This window comes from Mytilus galloprovincialis, chromosome 4 (genome assembly GCF_965363235.1).
Source record: "Mytilus galloprovincialis chromosome 4, xbMytGall1.hap1.1, whole genome shotgun sequence".
In the NCBI taxonomy this organism is placed as follows: Eukaryota; Metazoa; Mollusca; class Bivalvia; order Mytilida; family Mytilidae; genus Mytilus; species Mytilus galloprovincialis.
The window spans coordinates 14574191-14596309 of record NC_134841.1 but is presented as its reverse complement, the minus strand read 5'-3'; the positions used below and the strand labels follow the sequence as shown (position 1 = coordinate 14596309).

Sequence of the window (22119 nt, the reverse complement as noted above, 5' to 3'; positions counted from 1 at the left end):
AATCAACGTTCAAACCTATGATTGCGTTGGATAAAAACCGCAATTTTTATACGTGTGCATGTAACAAATTTCGTTGTAGAACTGTCTAAATACAGCACAAACAACATTTACCAAAAGACCAAAAAAATATATTTTAACAAAACACATTTGACTACCAGGTCGAACAACCAATGTTATTAAACACTGCTGACTGTCATTGACGATTGCCAAATTAATTGATCACAAGGTGTAATAAAATGGATCTGTGTATTAATTTAATACCAAGTAAAAAACAATAAACGTGCGGTAAAAACGTAAACTACCACATGAGGTTCTAAATTTTTTACACCATATCCGGATTTCGACAATTAATGTTTCGTTAGTGATGTTAAGGATCGGAAAGTATTTGGGAGGCCATTCAATTTACCTCAATTTATGATAGAATCTTGAATCTTAAAGAGTGAATATATGTTGAATGGATTATATAAACCGGAGGGAAAATATTATACAAGCTCAAACGAAATAAATATAAACAAGTCTAATTTATATATGTAGCACGGCTCTTACGAATTGAGATTTTTGATGCATCGAAAACGCGTAGCGTTTGAGTGCTTTAAAAAATTTAATGAGTAAGGCGTGGTTATATATGATTTTGTAATATGACCAATGAAAATGCTATATTATACAGACATTAAATAGTTAATTATTAAGGCGTGGCCAAAATGACGTTATTCCCGCTAAAATTCTACACGAGCTCTTGTCTGTCTAGAAGCTTAAAATGTCGGAGGCAATGCTTAATCTCAAATCTCCGAAGAGGACGTTGATAATTTAGCACTTTCGCAGTTTTGCGGGGAAATGGAGGACGATATGCCACCATCGCAAATTGCGATGAAAATAGAGAAGGATTATGCGGATGATGCTTTGTGCCAAGGAGGAGACCGCAATGTTGAGAATTTTACTATCCAACTGCAGTTTAAAAGTTTCGTTTCTAAAGAATCTTTTGATGTCGGACACAAATTTGGTCGCAGAGAGTGATTTTGATATTTTTCAAACTGCCATTTTTGACCTTGGACTAAATTTCGAGGAAATGCAGGCTCCAAGTGACCGTTTTACTACGGTTGTCACCGATGAAGAAATTTCAAATCTAGTCAATGAAAAAATGAACGCTTACACAAAAAAGAACACGAAATGGGCAGTGGGTGTATTTAACCAATGGAGATCTTTCCGGGCTCAGAACGGGGATCCTGTTATTGAGCTACATATGATGAACGCGGAATGTATGAACTATTGGCTAGAAAGGTTTATGGAGGCGAGGAAACAAAACGGAGACGAGTATCCGCCTAAATCTTTATACTACATTGTGTGTGGTCTCCTTAGACATTGTAGGGACATGAATGTCCACGACAAAAACCTTCTGGATCAGAAAGATGGCCGATTTGCTCATTTCAGACGCGTTTTGGACGCTAAAATTAAAGACTCATTATCGAAAGGACTAGGCACTAAGGTTCGCAGGGAAGACCCCGTATCTGATGACGACGAAAAAAAGTTGTGGGCTATTGGTGTGTTCGGTACGACAAATTAAACTTCTTTGCAATATACTGTATTTTTTTACAACTGCAAACTGTTTGGACGGGACGAGCACAGAAATCTGGACCATTCTCAGTTCGAAACTGGACAAGATGCTACTGGAAGATTTATAAGATTCATTGGTCGAAACAAAAAGACGTTCAAAGGTGGTTAAGGCGATTTACGACTGGATAACAAAGATATCAAACACTATGCAAGAGGTAAGTGTATACGTATTTAAATAATTTTAAAAAAAACATGTTTTTAAAACGGCAATTAGCATATCACGTTTTATGTATTTTTGAAACAAAAAGAATGACAAAGCCGTGACAAATTTGTTTAAGGCTAAATCGTAAAAACTTGTTGAAATCTGAAGACTCCCATATTAAAAGCACGTGGTTGTCTTTTATTTTCACCTTGTCCGTCCGTCCGTCCGTTTGTTTGTCTGTCCGTCCCTCAAAAGCTAGTTATTGTGGGCGCTTCATCTCAAGAACCTCTCGAGCAAGACAGGACGGGTTTGATGACTGGCTTATATCATTTTCTGAATCTTCAGCTGTTTCCCATAAAATATTTAAAATTTTGCCGGTGGGACCCTTTCTAACTAATCAGTTGAGTTTTCTAGTTTTTAAATCAATTTTAAACTAATAAATACCACTTGTTATTTCTTTCTGTTTCTATACATGCAACATAAGTTTAGCGGAGGAAAATACATTTTAAAGTTCATAATTCTTCTTTTGCAGGACCAAGATGCATAGTTGACTTCTATGAAACATACTTGAAGGCATCTGGCGTATTTTATCGCAAACCACTTATTTCTGATGTCCAAGATAAGCATCGCTACGGAAAGTTCGCGTTAGGAGTGAACAAGTTGAATGGTTTAATGCGTGAAATGTGTGAAAAGGGGGGTTTGGTTGGCAACTTTACCAACCATTCGGGAAAAAGAACATGTGCTATATCAAGCAGGAATAGATGAGCAACAGATTATGGAAAGGATTGGGTACCGCTCTACGAAAGGCGTTCGAACATACAAGACCGCTAACTGTAACATTCAAAAGCGAGTATCAGATGTCTTGATTCCCCCCCCCCCCCCCCCCCGTCCGATCGTGATATGAATGACAGTTTAGAGGAATCCGTTGAAACCAAAACTGCTGTGGCCGAACCGTTTGAAAGGAATTTGAACAAGGAACACTGTCTGGGTGATATCACAAATACATGACGTTTGAATGATTCTGGTGCCGTTACATTCTCAAATTGTAACTTTAATTTTCATTGAATTAATATGTTGCCGAGTTATTAACTGACTAACTTTGAATTTGTTTCATTTAATGTAAAGCATAACGGTGGGCCTTTATATATTTTCACTTGAAAGTATAAATTACAATACTAGTAATTAATTCATTTTATTCAGTTTTTGCTATTTTCAGAGATATTCCCTGTGAGGTTCTACACAAGAGTTTAATTTTAGTGCGAATCTTAGAAAAAACACATACTATTCTCTTCTTTCAAGTAAAAGAAGTTTACAATTCCCAGGGAAATCCTGTGACAAAAACAACACTGGGAACAGAACGAGGGACAAATGAAAAAAAAAACAACTTAAAAAATACGCACAAAAAGAAGTTATAAATAATTTGTTTATGTAAAAAAGAGGTGGAGCCTTACTGTGCACTTTCAGTGAAGTTAATGCACTGCTTGTTGACTTCTCCCACCAATGGTTTTCTAATGGGAGATTGTTGAATAATCCTACGACAGTGCAATAACGTTCAAATCGGGAAGTTAATGCACTTCTTTCCAAAACATCAGATTTTAAAGCACACAAAAGATCAAAGAAATTAGTAAAAATCATATTACAAATTGAAAACAACGTTCAAATCCATGATTGCGTTGGATAACAACCGCACATTTTATACGTGTGCATGTAACAAATTTCGTTGTAGAAGGTTCTAAATACAGCACAAACAACATTTACAAAAAGTCCAAAAGAGTGAAAAAATATATTTTAACAAAAAGCATTTGACTAGCAGGTCGAACAACCGATGTTCTTAAACCCTGCTGGCTGCCATTGACGATTGCCAAATAAATTGATCACAAGGTGTTACAAAATGATCTGTATATAAATGTATACCAAGTAGAAAACAATAAACTTGCGGCAAATATGGTAAACCACAACATGAGGTGCTAATTTTTTTTACACCATATGCTGATTTTGACAATTATATTTAAAACTTGAATTGAGATTAATGTACGTGAATCTTCATACTTTTAATGATTTCTTTTTAAATCCGAACTCATGTGTTTCTTCAAAGTAATTTATTTGAAAGCCAAGAGATAATGTTTTCTCTACGTTTTGTGCTATTTTCACATTTCTTGAGTGGTGTGTGAAAAATATTTCTTCTCACTAGTGAAATATTTGTTCTCATCAAATGATTGGTTGAAATTCTTCTTAATTTCTAATAGTGACGTCATGAAAAAAGACGACCATGTCTGATGACGTCACATAAAAAGAACACAACTTTCTGCAAATCTTTGAAAAGGAAGGTTTAAAACCGATTTGAGAGAGAGAGATTACATAACTATAACTCCTGTATTTCGATATTTCTTCACTCTCAACAGTTACATATTTAACTATATTCAAATAGTTTGGCAAGCTGCGAGCTTTAAATATTAAAATTTAACTGTCTCGAGTGGGGGAATATCGTAAGACACTTGTTGTAGTGATTACATCTAAACGTCTGTTTGACTTGATAGTTTAACAATTGTATTACATTGTGTTGCTCTTCTCTACTAAACCACCTCCCGTAAATCTAAAATAACAAAACCGTGGCTTTTCAATAAAAGTTTTCTTATACCATATCTATTTTCACGTTAAATTCATATAGGTTTTCTGATACAAAAATCAGTCTTAATTTGTGTACAGATGTTTAACTTTATCATTTCGTGTATGTACGGACTTGTATATTTGTTTTTAATATGTAAAACGGTTAGAGTAATTGTAGTGTTATATAGTGTCCTTTAAAAATGCCTTAAAATATCAATATAATTCGGATGAATGTAATTTATTATAATGGTTTTGTCTTGTGTTCATTGCAGTATTTCGAAAAAGTTGGAAGAATATTTAAAAAAAATAAATTTAATATTTAAATCATATGATTCCAATATTAGGAAAGTATATACTTTGTTACCTATATTGATATGATTACAATGTTAAACAATAATACGACTGAAATTGTCTTTTAGGGACTCATCTATCATAATATTTAATTTTTTAGAGATTATTCCAACTTGATAAGCAGAATTAGGATTTTGTTACCGCAGAACATTATTTGTGATGCTGTAACTTCGCGAAATTTAGAAAAAATACTGATTTTGATGATTACATGTATGTTCAACGGAAGGCGATCAACAGTTATTGAATTGGAAGGGTGAAAAGATATTTAAGAAAAATACTTGTTATATATATATGTGTGTATAAAATCATATGTATCTACTGTCTCTGAACAATCTTCTTTATCGATATATATATCTATCCAAATAAGATAACACAGTTATTGCGAAATAAGTTAGTACGGAACATCTTTAATGATAACCTTAAGAACCCTTCAAGATTTATGTCCATAACACTCAATAGCAGCATTAACTATATTAGCATATTTACTTTGGACTTATGTCCTGCAAACAGAAATAAACAATCCTAAAAATCTGTTATCAATATATTAAAAAACTAAAAATTCCTACGGATTATCAAAATATTTAAATTCAATCAAAAATCGTCATTGATAAATTGACGTATATGATATAATGTCATCGAGTATGTGATTAGCCGTAACAATTTAATTCAATATCATCTAATATGCAATTTTATGAAGCATAAAAAAATAAACCCTCCCATATTTCCATACTCTGACGACGGTTTGTCCTACGCGCAAAGCCAGTCACATGGCTCACTCACCCACTGACAGACGACAGGTTTAAAAGGGTGAGAAATTGATAGGAGTAATATTGATTTGGCGGGTATTTTACACGAGAGATTGACATTTTTGTTGTGAATATGGATATTGTAAAACAGTTTTCTATTCAATGCTTTGTGACAATTATTTTAACTTTTTGTTTGATAGAACAAACTAATTCGTGCTTTATTCGGAACTGTCCTCCAGGTGGAAAAAGGAGTATGGATACCTTAACAAGAGTTTCAAGACAGGTACAGGTTTTACATTAAAACGTACTCTAAGCAGGCAAACTAATATTCGGGTCTGATTTAATATACTACAGTTTATAATCATTTTTTACTTTAATTTTTAACTCACAGAAGAACTCAAGGTAACATGTTTTGTCATCTTTATTTTTTTTTTATAGTAAACGAACAAAATGAATGAAATCTTTTCAGGAAATTTAATTCAAAACGAACTAATCAACGTCTATACTAAGCAAAAAGGGTGATTTTAATAAAAAGAAAGTAGTTACTAAGAGACTACGTTTGTATTCAGTCAATTCACGAATTTTAAATTTTTCATGAAAAAGAAAAATCTCTAGTTCCCAAATTCTACACTGAATGAATTTTAAAATAATTTCGCTTGGTTTAATTTTATTGCTAGTTGCTAAATACTGTTCCAGATAAAGTTAACATTCCGAAAAAAAAAATCACTGACGGGTATTCCACGAGTAAGTTTGCAGGAGCCTAATCATCATGACTGTATTCGTGTGAACTGTGTGTAAGTGTTTGACTGTAATTTCGTTGTTTCGAGATCTTGATGACCACATTTCACAATTTACCCTTTAATAAGTAATGATTGTAAAAAAACTGTTTATGGAAACAGTTTGTCATTTCAGTGACTTGTTATTTTGTTTTCTATCATTATATGATTTACATGTATATCATTTTCATCGACATAATATATAATCCTTTGATTCCTGTATCCATTGGAAACAGATATGTACTGAGATTGGATTATTATTATATTTTCTTCAAAATTGTACTTCTTCAAAATGTTTTTTTTAGATGCATCGGTTTTGTATGTGGATTTCTTTGTTCATTCTTGTATCATCCGACGTATGGTCTAATAGTGTTTACTGTGTCATGCTAGGATTTATTTTCACTAATGATTAATCGGAAATAACTAATTTGTAAATTATACGACAAACTTAATGTCTGATTATCTAACAATCTTTTTCTCATTTATGAGTTATGATAAACCTGCAAGTTATGATATGCTTACGCTGAATGAGCTTTGTGGTGCTTTCATATCCCCGCAAATACTTTACTGCACTTATTATATTCACTACAATTAACCTATTAAAATACAATTTCTAATACAAAAGTTTCCCATTAAAATTTGTATTCTGTGTTTATTAGATTGATACAACAGAATTTTTAAGGTCATCATTGCATTTTAAAATGTAGTTATGGGGCTGCACATCATATATTGGATTGAAAAGTTTGTTCTAAGCATTTCTCGTCCTTACATCTGCATAAAGCAATGCAAACAAAATATTCACAGGTTAATACCCTTAAGGACAATTTAAAAGTTGCCAGCACTTTAGTCACAACTCGATAAAAATAAATTGATATAGGAATATGTGGTGTGAGTGCCAATGAGACAACTCTCCATCCTAATAAAAATTTATAAAAGTAAACCATTATAGGCCAATGTACGGCCTTCAACACGGAGCCTTGGCTCACATCGAACAATAAGCTATAAAGGACCCCAAAATTACTAGTGTAAACCATTCAAACGGGAAAACCAACGGTCTAATCTATATAAAAAACGAGAAACGAGAAACACGTATAAATTACATAAACAAACGACAACTACTGTACATCAGATTCCCGACTTAGGACATTGCAAACATTTGCAGCGGGATTAAACGTTTCAATGGTACAAAACCTTCTCCCTTTTTCTGAAACAATAGTATAACATCACAACAAACACACGATGAAATATCAATTGGACGGCTTAACTCAATCAAAAAATGTAAATTAACACACAATGAACGAATAAATTTGATCTGCGATACCTGAATGCAAATACATAGTTAATAAGATATTAGGGACAAACATTCAAGGTCAAAAAGCAATAAGACAATTCCAAACACAGCCATGGCAAGACACCACCGCGAAATACTTAATAACTCTTTAATTCTTAAATTGCCAATAAGAGTACCATAATTTGAAAATCATGCAAGTTCTCATGAAAATACAAAACTTTTGTTATAAGCAACCTCAAATATTACCCTTTTTGGATAATTTCTAACTGCATTATTATAATACTTTATTGTGACTGTATACTAAAACAGTTATATACAAATAATTTACTTTTTTTTTTAAATAATCTCTCTAAATTCTAACTAGTGAGTAATAAGTTAAAAATGCAAAATTGAAGGTTTGTGTCATTCAAGTCTTTTATCAGATACTACAAAGACCAGCTGTTGTTAACATCAAATTGTGTATGATAAATAAAATAAATAATGGTACCATATTACTAGAATATAAACATTATTTACTTCAAATAAGTATTGAAATAAGATGATATATTTGTTTCATCTTACCTCTATTTCAAAAGATAAGTAAATTGACGAGAACGTTTATTTATGAAAAAGTAATAATATTATTTGTATAAGCATCAACTATGATATTAGATCATTCTTATGACGAAGTGCATATCACTGACGAATCAAATAAACGGGGTTGCCATTATTATACTTCCATTTGACATTTTTTTTTAAATGTTTTCAACGCGAAACAGAATAGCCCACGCTTCAATTTAATGTAGGTCCTTTGTATTCTGTCTTATGGTAGAATCAGGATGGTCCGTGGAACAAATTTAACCATGGTACTATTAACGATGACAAATATTGTTTTTCTGTAGTTGAATTTGTTTAGAATATATATTTTATAAATAAAACGTTGACAACGTTGATTTATAATTAAGAAACAGAAAATCTCAGAAATAACAAAATAATAAGGTAGTTAAGAAGATCAGTTTCGTTTTCGTGACGTAATACAAATAATTTCGTCTTCGTGACGTTGTGGTAATAAAATAACGATAGATAACTTTTTCGTTATGCACTGGTAATAATATGTTAAAGACGCAATACACTGGAACTACTTATTACATAAAGGTAGTAGGTTGACGTTTTTCATTGCTTTAGTATTATTATAGTCTTTTTCTGAACATGTACATTGTGGAGTCATATAAATATAATGTATAATGATATTGGTCTATACACAGTCAACGTTAAATAATAATCCTTCTTTGACAGTTCTCTCTTCTTACAAAGGTCATCTTAAATAATTCAAAATTTGGTGACTATGTGGAACGCATCTATCCCATCGAGCTAGTGATAAATGATACCACAGATACAGTTAAGTCGGCCTCATATCTTGACTTACATCTAGAATTTGACAATGAGGGTCGGTTGAAAACAAAACTTTACGACAAAAGAGATGATTTCAGCTTTCCAATTGTGAACTTTCCATTTCTAAGTAGCAACATTCCAGCAGCACTGCATACGGGGTATATATCTCCCAATAGACAACTTTCGAGTTCCGATGCATTTCCGTCAAAAACTCTGGTTTTAGTGAACGTCATTTGTGCGTTTAGGGGCGTCGTCACTTCCATTTCATTATTGAGCGAGTGGTTGGAAAACTATAATTCTATATTGTACGAATTATTCAACAAATTAAATTCTCAAAATGGACAATCAGCACTGCTGTCATTAGGGAATTGTCATTAAGTACCTACAGAACAACCATTATTTCTAGTTTATCCTGCACAATGACGATCGCTAAGACGCTTGATGAACGTAAATAGTGCAGGGAAACAGAGTTTTTGCCGGTGACGGATGAACTCGAAAGTGGTCCATTGATACGATATTTCCGTGCTTGCATTTCCTATCATGATTTTCTTGATATAGGGTTGTTGCTCACAAGGAAGCTATTAAACCAAGAGTTCCAAATGGTGAAGTTGAAATCATCACTTCGTAAATTTTACGGACGCCATCACGAGTTGGTTGACCGTTATGGAATAACCGTTTCACAAATGAAATCGAAATGTTCCTTACGTCGTAACTACAATCCTTTTCCCTTTCATGAATGTGACCTACCGAATTAGACTATTTACCGAATTTGTTATCACATAAGCAACACGACGGGTGCCACATGTGGAGCAGGATCTGCTTACCCTTCCGGAGCACCTGAGATCACCCCTATTTTTTTTTGGGGGGGGGGGGGGTTCGTGTTGTTTATTCTTTAGTTTTCTATGTTGTGTCATTTGTGCTGTTTTTGTTTGTCTTTTTCATTTTTAGCTATGGCGTTGTCAGTTTGTTTTAAATTTATGAGTTTGACTGTCCCTTTGGTATCTTTCGTCCCTCTTTTATTCAATGTTTTATCACAGAGACAATCAAAAGTGTATAGTATTAAAGATATTATAGTTAGAGTTCAAATATCACTTGTCATATCATAACACGACTTTCCAATAAAAACATTACAGGAAATGTCTATATGTTTGATACCGATTTCAGTTTTCACGACTCGTGTTTTTGAATTAACCTCACCGAAAAACAGAGAGCCTTTGCTCCTTGAGCTTTGACTCCTGATATTTTTAGACTCGAGTTAACCTATTTGAATTTTTAAAAAATTGGTACCATACGTTTGTATTATAACTGAATATTTCAACAAACAGCGAGTTTCAGGTGAATAACTTTATGTGTCCATGTTTACTGTAAAAAGGGAGAACGTACCGATCATTCAGACTTAATCTTGTATTCACAAGACGCAGTATACTTACAAAATGTCGTTAAAAGATAAGGAAAATCTTTTCAAAGATATATTGATAATGTATTTTCACTCATTAACACTTTAAATTAACTTCAATGTATGCTTAACTCTGATAGATTTCATTGAAATTTGCATCAAGGATTCTACTAAAAACAGGAAGTTCTGCTACACATATAAATATTTTCATACTAGTATATAGACAAATAGAGGACCTAATGTAATAAAGTTGAGAATAAAAACGGGGAATGTTTGAAAGCGACAACAACCCGACCAAAGGGCAAAATCAACACACGTCTGAAAATTGAACCCAACCGTGTAAGAGTAAGATTTTCATGCTGACAAATTATATTTATATATAAAATTCTAACGTATATTCTTATGACAATATCAAAAATAAAAGTGAATTTTGTGTGTTGAAAACTACCATAACAGAATGAAAAAAAGAGCAGTTCATAGAAATGTCAGTCTTGGGAAATGTTTAATAAGCTGAACTTTTGTAAATAATTCAAATTACATGATTTAAACAGTTAATGCCACTTTGTTATTTCCTCGTCATCATTTTTAGCATTGTGAAGGACTTTTTCCTGACTTCACTTAGCAGGCCATATTGGCAACCAGAATGAAACAATGAATAATCACATTATATTTGTCTTCAGTGAATTTTAATTAGACTAAAACAGTTCAACAAATGAAAACATTTAACCTTCTTTTCTGCTTGATTTAAATGAAATGTTGCGTCATCATATGCATTAATCAACGACTTAAATCTAAAATTCATCTGAAAGTTTTCATGTCAACTTAAAAGTCGAAACTTTACGGACAAGAGACACAATTCCTCAGTCATAATTAGAACCCTTAATGTCCATATTTGTATTGCTGAGGTTATTACGGATTTTGTGTAATTCTTTGTCATGGCAGTTAACATAGCATCTAGAGGTGTAACTATTTTTGACGAGTGGTTAATCATACCCATACACCAATAGTATGTTTGTAAACTACTGTGGACATATTTTCTGTACACTAGTGCTGACTCTTTTGTAAGATTAACTTTTTCAGAACGGTCAATCATGATTATCGAACAGCATTCAATGATTATGACATTTATACAGGTATCAACAATTCACAATATTTACATAAAGAACAGAAGATTCTTTCTACATTGTCACATGCAGTTCAAGGGATGTGACCTTTGCTAAAGATACATTTTTCTTCTTCAAATTATTGGACTTTATTTGAAAGTCAGCTATACAAGGACGAGAGCATCAAATAAATCATTCTGTTATATTGTAAAGAGTCTTGTTTACATGTCTGTTGTTTCTTAATAATGTTTGCATTGTCCGTATGGTATCATCTGCCTCTTTTGATATGATTGCTAACTTACGGGTTTGGTCCTTTCTGTTGTTTGGTTGTCTCACCGAACATTTGGTTTCCAGCGTATCCGATGTATACTATCCCAAAAATATTTGGTTTCGAGCGCGTATCTGATATATACTCTCACAAAGAACACGACTCTCCTACGATTAAGTCAAAATCATCTTTTGAATTAAAAGTCACGTTAATTCCTTAGAGGCTTCTATCCCAAATCATAATTGTCATAGCCAGATGAAGAACGTTTTTTGTTCGGAATGTTTGGTTTCCGGTTCTCTTTAAATCTTTAAATGATTTGACCATTTCACTGTTCGTTTACAGTGCCACTGATGAGTTTTATGCAGGTAAAACGCATGTATGGCGTTTAAATTTTAAATCTTGTAAACCCATGGGTCGATACTACTGCTGGTGGGTAGATGCCAGTAAAACAAAGATTTCAACTTCCTGAAGTAAAAATGATCAATGAATTTTGCCATTCTATAAGGGGTTAGGTTTTTCCATCGTATTGCTCATTATATTGCAGCATATTTACATATCCCTGGCTTTCCAACGTTTAGGTTTGAGCATTTGCTGGTTATCCTTAGTTCTCAAAAAAGTTTTTATTTTATTTACTAGCACTGAAATCACTACTAGTTGACGTCGGATTCCAAAGGTTTATAACGTGTACTTATTTAAATTCCCCGTTCATGAATTTAGAAATTATTACGATACTAAGATTGGATCTTCCTCTGACAAAGCTGATCTTTGATAAATTTGCCTGTTCTGTTAGCTCCTAATGTTGCCGAATATTTATGCCTCTATAGTTTTTAAATGTTTAAGTTTGATTGTTTAGGAGAAACGCGTTAGATGCACGACATCTATTGTGTTCATGGCATCATTTATGTAAACAAAACGTTCGCCTTGCGTATTGAATCATACGCATGTCTCTTTCGATAGACTGAACCTTAAACGACTAAACTTATTTTAGGCACAATAACGCAGTTCCGGGGAATTAAATTATAATTCTGGTATCTTTGACGATTTTTCATTTTCAACGAATAGAACATACTTTTGAACAAAAAAACATTAACAATGTAACTAATTTTTAATATTTCTATGCTCTGTATGTGATGTTGAGCGTAACACATTAAATTGTATGGACACTTATTTTATGTAGAACACATAGAATTCGTTATTACGATGTATTTTGATTTTGTGATATTTGGTTGCTGTGAAGTTGACACCGCATCTCCGTTTATTCACACAACCAATTACAGACTTTACATTCTGAAATACGGACAATTGTGTTCTTTCATCAAACTCTGTCAGTGCTACAATTGCAAGGTATCTTTTATCACATACCACGGTTGAATTAATTATTAATATTTTTTTCATTTGACCATCATATGAAAGCGTTATAGATATCAAAAGATCATACTTTTATCTGTGTTGGCAAAACTAGAAGCAAAAATATGATATTACATTTAAATTCGCGATTCGAGTAATATCATTGACAAAATCTAAATATTAATGAATTTGTAAAACAATGATTTAAGAATGTTGTCAATGGCTTTTGACTTTTGATACCATCCTTGATATAAGTACATTCCTCAGGTTTTTTTTTTTAAGATAACTGATTTTGCATAAAAACATTTAAATTTAAGAATGCAACGTAATGGTAGAAAGGAAGATTGTATTGCATTATTTCATGTTTCCTATATACAGGTTAACGCATAATAACTGGCTCAGTTGAAAATTCGTGACGTCAATAACAAAAAAGCCAAATCTGTTCAGCTGTCAAGTAAATGAAGAGCTGTTTAAAAGTCTAAGTTACGACCAAACTTAAACATTTCATAACTTGCTGAACACTATGCTAGGGTACAAAAAGCTACAGTAATTTTATTTTGTAAAGTGATATTTTATTCTGATATAAATTGGATCCTATTTCAAAGGAATGTGTTAATTGATATTTGCTGTCTTATAATACGACGTGTGAGAATGTTTAGACACACTATCTGATAGATTTTACTAAAACATAAAATCAAATCCCCGAACTATCATTTACAGGTGACCCTTTATTGATTTTAAGATTTATCTACTTTCGACAAGATAATTTTTACTAACGTTCGATAAATATGAAATCATTCAAAAACATTTTAACAACACAATTTAACAGGTGGGTATCGTGTTGCTTTTTATCAATTTTTAACATTGAACAACAAATACTGCAATAAGCGATAAAGCATTATTGAGGTCAAGTGATTTTGGTAACATTTTAATAGCTATCCTTAAAATGTACAAATAAGGATTTGATATGTTTGCCAATGACACAACTATAACTAGGTAATTTCCAAACCAGGAAGAGATGCCAATACAACAATATAACGGAAAGTGTGAACTATTTCCGAAAATTTGTTCTTTCAAAACAAGCTAGATAATACATATTGATAAATGATAAGTTCATAAATACTTATTTATTTACTATTGAAAATGATTTTTTATAATATGGTTGTAATGTACTCTTGTTAAACAAAGATTTCTTGTGTAAAAATAAAGAGACCCTTCATTCGAATGCTGAACTAGTGAAGAAAGTAGTTAACAGCAAGCAATATATTGTTGGGAATAAAAAAAAATAACAAGAGTCTGGTCTCTCCACTATTGTTTTGCTTTGTCATGAGATTATGTTTATTTACCTGCTGGGTTTTATATAATTATATTTTCAATTTTGAAGAAGAAGAAAGTGCGTAATGCTCCTATGATTTGAAATCTCATCGAAGTTAGAAGCTAGTATGTTACTTTCGAAATCGGAAATGAATATTCATACTCTCCAATATCTTCACTTGACAAAAGCTAGGATAGAATAACTAAATCATTTAGTTCTCTTTTCAAGTATATGGTAAAAAATGTGTATCAAATTTTATTAAACAGTTGGAATTCACCGTTTTAGAAACTTGTATATTGTGACAGATAAATCTTTAAATCAATAAAGAGTTACCTGTAAATAGCATGATTGGTTATAAACATCATAAGCAATGAAAACTCATCCAACGTCGTAACGTTATTTATGTTTTGGGGTATGAACAATGAATTTACCCACCAAGTACTTTATATTCTGAAACGGCGAATACCTTTATCAATAAGCAAAATCCGATGAGTCGAAAGAGTGAGTTATTACTTTGTGTATGTCACATCAACTTCACATAAAAAAGTCAATGCCAAAGCTAGGAACATGACAACACTATTTATGATATTGGATGGACAATGGTAGACTATCATTATCAATCCCCAATTTATACTCATTGTGAACATTTTGCAAAATTAAACTTTCAAAGTCTTTATATTTATCATGTGCGTATTTGAATTCCTACATTATACATTATTCGTTTGAAAAGTTACCAATAAACTCATAATAAATACCGGAATCAAAATTTTGTACGCCAGACTCGTGTCATCCAAAATAATTCTCGTTAGTGACGCTAAAATGACAAAAGTTAAATCGTAAAGACGTTAAGATGTTCAATTAGTTAGCAAAACAATCTCATGGAAGATGGTGCGCCAGACGTGCATGTTTTCTACTCAGCTCAGTAGACGTGCTTCAATACTGACATAAAAAATGACTTTTCTTAAATGCCGCATTCATAAATTCAGAAACTGACGTTCCAAATCCGTCAGATAAAGTTGACTTATAATGAGTTTGGCTATTTTTTCTGTCCCTTTTGATTCGAAGATTTTGCGTACTTATTGACCTTTTTTTACTCTTATCTATGACAAACTGGATAATTTACTTTAAAAAACCTCACCATATTCTTGCACATAAACGTTTATAAATCATACGTGTTTGGACTGTTAAGGAATTCATTTATTTCAAACTAAAGAAATCTTCCGTTTAGATGATTTTCATATGTCAAAATATCGGAGGTGAAGAGTAATGTGCTATTAAGTGGCCAAAATGAGTGGTCAAGTTGGTTGTAGTAATTTATGGATATTGTAAACTAATAAATTTGATTACATCACTAACACTCTATTGGTTATTAAATATACCTCAGACAGTCCATACGAATCGTTAAATGATGTGAATGATTTAAATGTAAATACTGCATCGATGTATATTTTTTAATATTGTCATGATAGTTGGCGGTTTGGCTATTGTCGTAAAGCGAGAGGTTTGGATAGCCATCAAACCAGTTTCAATTTCAAACCACACTTTTTCTTAAAATGTCCTAAACCAAGTCGTTTTTATGTCTGTTGGCGTTTGTTTTTGTTGCACGTCAGTGTTCCTTTGTTTTCCTCATGTAGTTAATGTGTTTCCCTCGGGTTTTGTTTGTAATGCGGATTTGTTTTTTATAACTTTTGAACATCGGTATACTACTTTTGCTTTAATTTTTTATTCGGGAATCATTTGCCTTAGCACATTACTAGTTTCCTCATTCTTCAAGAAACATTATTTACTTAAACTGAAGTTCCCTTTTTCAAATGTATATTTACGTAATTTAAAAAAAAAAACATGCGCGTTCATAGTCTGAAAGTTAAATTCTTCCTATCCAAATGTTTGCAGTATCACCACCCTTATATATTTTTTTCTATGCACGCCTTATATATTACAATGTTTAAAAACAATCTTGACATCTTTTCTCTTCTTTTCAGAAGAAAATTAAAGAAATATACTTAAAATGAAAAAAATATATATAAACGAGATAATGATTAACACTGTTGTGACAAGGAAGATAACGACTAAATCAATACAATTCTGCAATTTAACCAAGCAGAAAGAATAAATCTAATTAAATTTGTGTTCAGCCATGAATTTAGATTTGCATGTGATTTTTATCTAAGGTACAAATCAACTAAGATCAGATAATTCAAAAAGTTGTAAAATTTGTATGTTAAATTTTATAAGTTACGATATAACGTTGCTGAAGGGTGGCGATGAATAAGTGATAAAGCAGCAAATCGTCAGCGAGTAGATTTTTATGGTAAGATATAGTGCCATTTAAAACATGATCATCGCATCGCACTTAACACTTGTCATAAATGGGCCATTGATATGAATTGAAAGCAGTTTGTACATAATTGTTACTTTGATCTTACTGAAATCATTTTATAAAGTAAATTTATAAATATTTCTATCACATTTACTTTTTGTACTGTAGAAATCAATTAGTGAGATTCATTTTCATTATAATTATATTCCTAGAATTAAACGCTGAATTTTATTCTAGAAATAAAGATATAACTCATATTTCTAGGGTTATAGATCACGCTTGAGTACTCGGTAGATATAAAAGTACGCCTCGTTGTTCAGTGTGTTAGAAAGATAAACGGAATCTACGGTACCCATAAAGAACTGCATTATTTATAGCTTGCAAATTCTTTCTATGTATCAATGTATGCCTCGAGATGTACGCACGTATTATTGCCTTAAAAAAATCTGCACATGACCATTAACACTGCTAGTTTGTTTAGGGTACATCCATTATGCCGAAGTAATCAGTTTATTCAGAATTATTTTTAAAATTTTCATATATTTCTGTTTTCTATTATTTACAAATAATGCATCTTTTACATGTGAAGGTCCGACATCCAAATATCTTTCATTATTTCCAATTAACGATAAATACGTATTTCATATTTATCATCATAAACAGTCTTTTAAACAGGTAAATGTAGTGATTTGTACATATCAAAGACAATATTTAAAGAATAACCAGTAACAAGATTTAATTTAAAAAAAAACCACACACAGTAAAAGGAACCAATATGTAGCTTCCATTATACAGTATGGATTTTGCTTATTTGTGAACGACGGACAGTGCCCTGTACTTGTTAACTTCTTTGTTCTGTTTGTCTTTATGAATATGTGTGTAATTGGCAATCATACTACATCTCTTTTTTTATATTGTATACATTTAAGATATTTTTCTTATTATAAAACCAGATCGGATTCACTGAAATGCTTGTACCATGTCAAATGTATGACATTTTCCCCACTTGTTCCTTTGATTTAAAGCGTTTGAATATATCAGTTTTTCTTGGCTCCTTTTTTGAATTTGCATTGGAATTCGGTATATTTGTTAAACATTTTTCTCTTAGTTGCATATACTTCGTGTTTGTCTTACGAGGACAGTATCACTAAGTACTTAGTTTTTAACCTATCAGAAGAGTTGTGGGAGTTTCAACTATCATACGGCATTACAAATTCAATTAACTTTGACGTTGACTACTCACCGATGTATTTAAATACAGCGTATACATGTGGCATGCTAAACACAATATTAATAATATATATATTTATAAATAAATCATATATTTGACGTTAGACGTTTTGTGGCATGTCTAAGTTGACGTCAAAAGCCCTTTAATGTAGTATGGGAGTCTAAAATAAAAATGATAGAATTAGTTCATACTTTGCCAAAACGTAGTATCTATTGATATAAGATCAAAAATATAATAAAAAATGATAGGTCATTGCGCATTTTTTCAAGCTACAGGTTATGACAAAATGACACATTTTGTATGGATTATACTGGAAAAAAACACCATTTTGTGATTAGAAACTAAACAAAATGAAAGAATTGTGAAATAAATTAAGAAAAGATAGCTTTCAGACCATGCTTTGAGAATATCAAGAGAAAAGATAAGGTCACCGTATGTTTTTCCGGCTAAAATACCAAATAGGAAAATTTCATGTAGATTCCTTCAGAAAATGCACTGTTTAAGAGTTACCTCCCCTTAAAATGCCAATTTAAAAACATTTAAAAACAACCAAAAAAATCTACACTTGTAAAAATATTAATATTTATAAGTCATATTCTTATAAATTGGTTCTTTTAAATGAATATTCACATTAAATATCTGCATTCCGGCATTAAATTTTGCTAACTGGATAGAAAATCAGGACCTTAGGTTCTCTGTTTTTTTACAATTCAAGATGGCGGAAGACACCCAAATCACCTTAAGGAGAAGTTAATTGATTATATTGTACATAATTAATCATTTATGTCACACATAAGAATGTTTGTGCATTTGATGTTAATATTCGACAATATTTGATCTATATAAACATAAGGAATTAACTCCCACGCCATGAGAATCTAGTTATGCTTCCGACTCGACTGAACGATTTGTGAGGAAACTAATGCGATTTAAGTTAACTTAATTTTGAAAGATGACATTTTTCTTTTAACGGTATCATGAAAAAATATAACTTAATGATGTTGGTTATTCATCTTAAATTGATGACAATGGTTATTTAGATACTGTTTGAATGAATCGATTAATTATGTTTGTATTTACAAGAAAATAAGTTGTCTTTGATACGGAAGTTACTCCCTAGTCCAATTACAAAACACAACAATGCATTGGGGTTAAAAAGTCATCTGTTTAAATCAAATCAGTATTCAAATGTGGTACGATTCCCTACTAGAGGACAAGAATGTAAATCACTCCAGGTCACCCATAATCTTTATAAAAGAGTAACACACAAACTGAATAGCAAGCTATAAGAGAAAAAATGGATAAAAAATGCGAACAATTCAAACCAGGAATATAATGTGATGGGATCAAACACCTAACCGGATATGTAATAGCACAACATTCTAACCAACTTCAAAAACCTGTTTGACTCGTCATATAGATACTGAGTACAACACACAAATAACAGAAGACACAAGGTACTTCTAAGAATTAAGAGCACTCGAACATATTGACAACTTATAAAAAATCTAATTACTATTAAAAAGACCTTGCAATTCGTGTCGTTATTATATCATATTGTAATGTGTGTCTACAGTTATTATTATTTTTTCGGTTTCAGTAATGAGTTTTATATACACTATATGAAACCTTCTTAGAGAGATTAGCTTTTGTCTAGTTTTCAAATAGGTTACTCGATTGTTTGTTCATCGGCCCTTCCGGTCTGATTCGGCGTTAATCGATATTCAGTCAATCATGACTAAATGTACATTAAAGGGACAGTTTTTCTTTTCGTTACAGTGCATGTCTTGTGGTCCTGAATTAAGTGGACAATGTGTTGGACCTGATATCTGTTGCGGGCCATTTGGATGCTATATGGGTACATTGGAGTCTTCAATATGTCAAAAAGAAAATGAAAGCACCCATCCATGTGAGATACAAGGTGCACCATGTGGGAGTAGAGGTCAAGGGAACTGTGTAACAGATGGTATATGTTGTGACTCGGGTAAGCACGGGTTATAAATTCATAGTTTTAAAGACAGTAAGTGTGTTGTTTGTCCACTTCCCATTGATAATAAATTGAGTCATAACGAACTTTTTGACCAAAGTAGCATTTGAAATTGACGAAACATGGACTTCTGAACAATGAAGTCCAATCATATAATATGCTGTAGGTAAATAAGGCGGAGGATTTTATTGTTGTGAAAATTTCTATTTAAATGTAACTGATTAAATATAGCACTGCATAATAATACCCCATTTGCTTTCCTCGTCCCTCAGAGGACTTCTACAAAAAACTAATTGGCAAATGTAGATAGAAAATAGCCACAACATATGTATCGTATTACTTTATACAATTATCCGTCTTCTGATTACATCGAATCATATAGAGGTAACTTACAGTTCAACAGTTTTATTTTTTACATAATTATTAACAAGGAGAAGCCAAAGTTTAATCGATTCAATTGATATTTTTGTATTCCCTATAAATTTTCCAATTTATAAAAAAAAACAACCCACGAAAATTAAATTTATCGCAAGAGACCAAACATTTATGTACGAGTGTAGGCTTGGTAAGGTTTTGCTTGATGATAACAACTTTATGCTAGAAGATAGCATATCAACTGCTAACTGTCACATTTTTCCAGATTTACGACATCGCTCACATATTTTATGTTTTACACAACTCAGACCATGCAGAATGTAACTACTGAACTTTATCGTCTGTGAAATACTTTAATGACCATTCCAGGAGTATGTCGTTCTAAACGGGCTTCTATCAATAAAGAACAACCATAAAACTAAATATCAAATATGTTATTACTATTATCATTTATTGATATCAGATTTCAACTGTATTGCAGAACAACGATCGTATGGTGTACTTTAAGTTGAACTCAACTTATACTGAAACTATGACATCATTTATGTTGTCTTAAAATAGTTATCAATCGTACATCATCAATGGTAAGAACAGGTATTCTTTTTAAATGCCACGAATATTCCCAAATGAATTGTGTATGATGTATTTTAGCGTTTAGAAGCGTTGCCGTCCTATTTGCAATAGTTATAAAAATAATGTTAATAATTATTTCAGTTTGGCAATAAATCGCTGTAATGTTGTAAATTTTTTTATAATCACAACTTAAAAGAATTGTTTTGAACTAGCGCTATTTATTAGATTGATACTGTTCTTTCATTAGTTAAATATATAAATAAAGTGGTACCGGAACCTGTCATGTTTACCATCGGAAATCATATCGTATTTATCAGTATCAATGTTTATAATATTTTATCATTTCAGGTGCATGCTCTTACAACGCTAAGTGCAAGACAAATAACATGAAGGATAACCAAGCCATTCTTAATGTTCTTAATGAATTACTCCAATCACGTGACTTAACGGACAAATAAGTGATGCAGCATCAATGTCACGTGATATTTCTCAAATATGGCTCGTGAGATTAAAGTATTTGGATTTTATTCAAGGTGTTTTAAAGAGTTTTTGATGTTTACATCTCGATGAAGAGTAGAGTAAATGATGTGTTGTGCATATTGCTAAATGGCCAATAATTAAGGCCATGATTGGTTGTACTTATCTTTCTAATATTTGAAGTTGTAAAAACTTATCATTTATGAACACATTGAATACCAGATGACATTTACAACCATTTATTAATGGTAAATTATTAATTGGGTTACAATTTTTCTTATCATTCGTTTTTTCCTATACATCCACCTACTTGTATGTCTGCCTTTGATTTTGTCATTCTTTTTACTGTGACTGAACGTGTCCATATGTTTTAGCTGGAATTAATATAACATAATTATATCATTATTAATTGTTTGATGAATATTACCAACTTCTTTTAAGACGTAACACGAAATATTAAAATGCACAAATTCATTGACCAATTAAAAAATGGGTCTAAAAGGCATGGTTTGCATTGTAACTTTGGTATTGTCAACAGTGAATATGATCAGATACTTGTAGTTAATCTCAATAACCACCAAATAGACTTAATTGCGATGTTGATGGCTATTTCTAAAACGCAATTCAAAGGAAACATAAACAGAAAATTTGTCAATATAAAAAAGAAGATGTAGCATGATTGCCAATGAGATAATTCTCCACAAGACACCAAAATGACACAGAAATTAACAACTATAGGTCACCGTACGGCCTTGTCTTTTTTGTGTAATTCAATCAAAGGCGAGTACGAAAGTTACAAGGTTTTATGGTAACAACAAGATTTGATATATAA

At 31.8% G+C, this 22119-nt stretch overlaps 1 protein-coding gene and 1 pseudogene across 1 annotated transcript; both read left to right on the top strand.

The window, feature by feature from the left end:
• Positions 1-1029: 1029 nt before the first annotated feature.
• Positions 1030-2624, top strand: LOC143070980 (zinc finger MYM-type protein 3-like; annotated as a pseudogene).
• A 2858-nt stretch (positions 2625-5482) lies between these two features.
• Positions 5483-21692, top strand: LOC143071426 (terepressin/terephysin-like). Its single transcript, XM_076245692.1, has 3 exons — positions 5483-5740; positions 19655-19859; positions 21159-21692. The coding sequence occupies exons 1-3, from the start codon at positions 5591-5593 to the stop codon at positions 21266-21268; spliced, it is 465 nt and encodes a 154-aa protein (XP_076101807.1). The 5' UTR covers positions 5483-5590; the 3' UTR covers positions 21269-21692.
• The last annotated feature ends 427 nt before the right edge of the window (positions 21693-22119 follow it).

Coding starts and splice junctions, on each gene's coding strand:
- LOC143071426 (XM_076245692.1), top strand. CDS start 5,591: ATGGATATTGTAAAACAGTTTTCTATTCAATGCTTTGTGACAATTATT. Junction 5,741..19,654: donor TAACAAGAGTTTCAAGACAG/GTACAGGTTTTA, acceptor TTTTCGTTACAG/TGCATGTCTTGTGGTCCTGA. Junction 19,860..21,158: donor TGGTATATGTTGTGACTCGG/GTAAGCACGGGT, acceptor TTATCATTTCAG/GTGCATGCTCTTACAACGCT.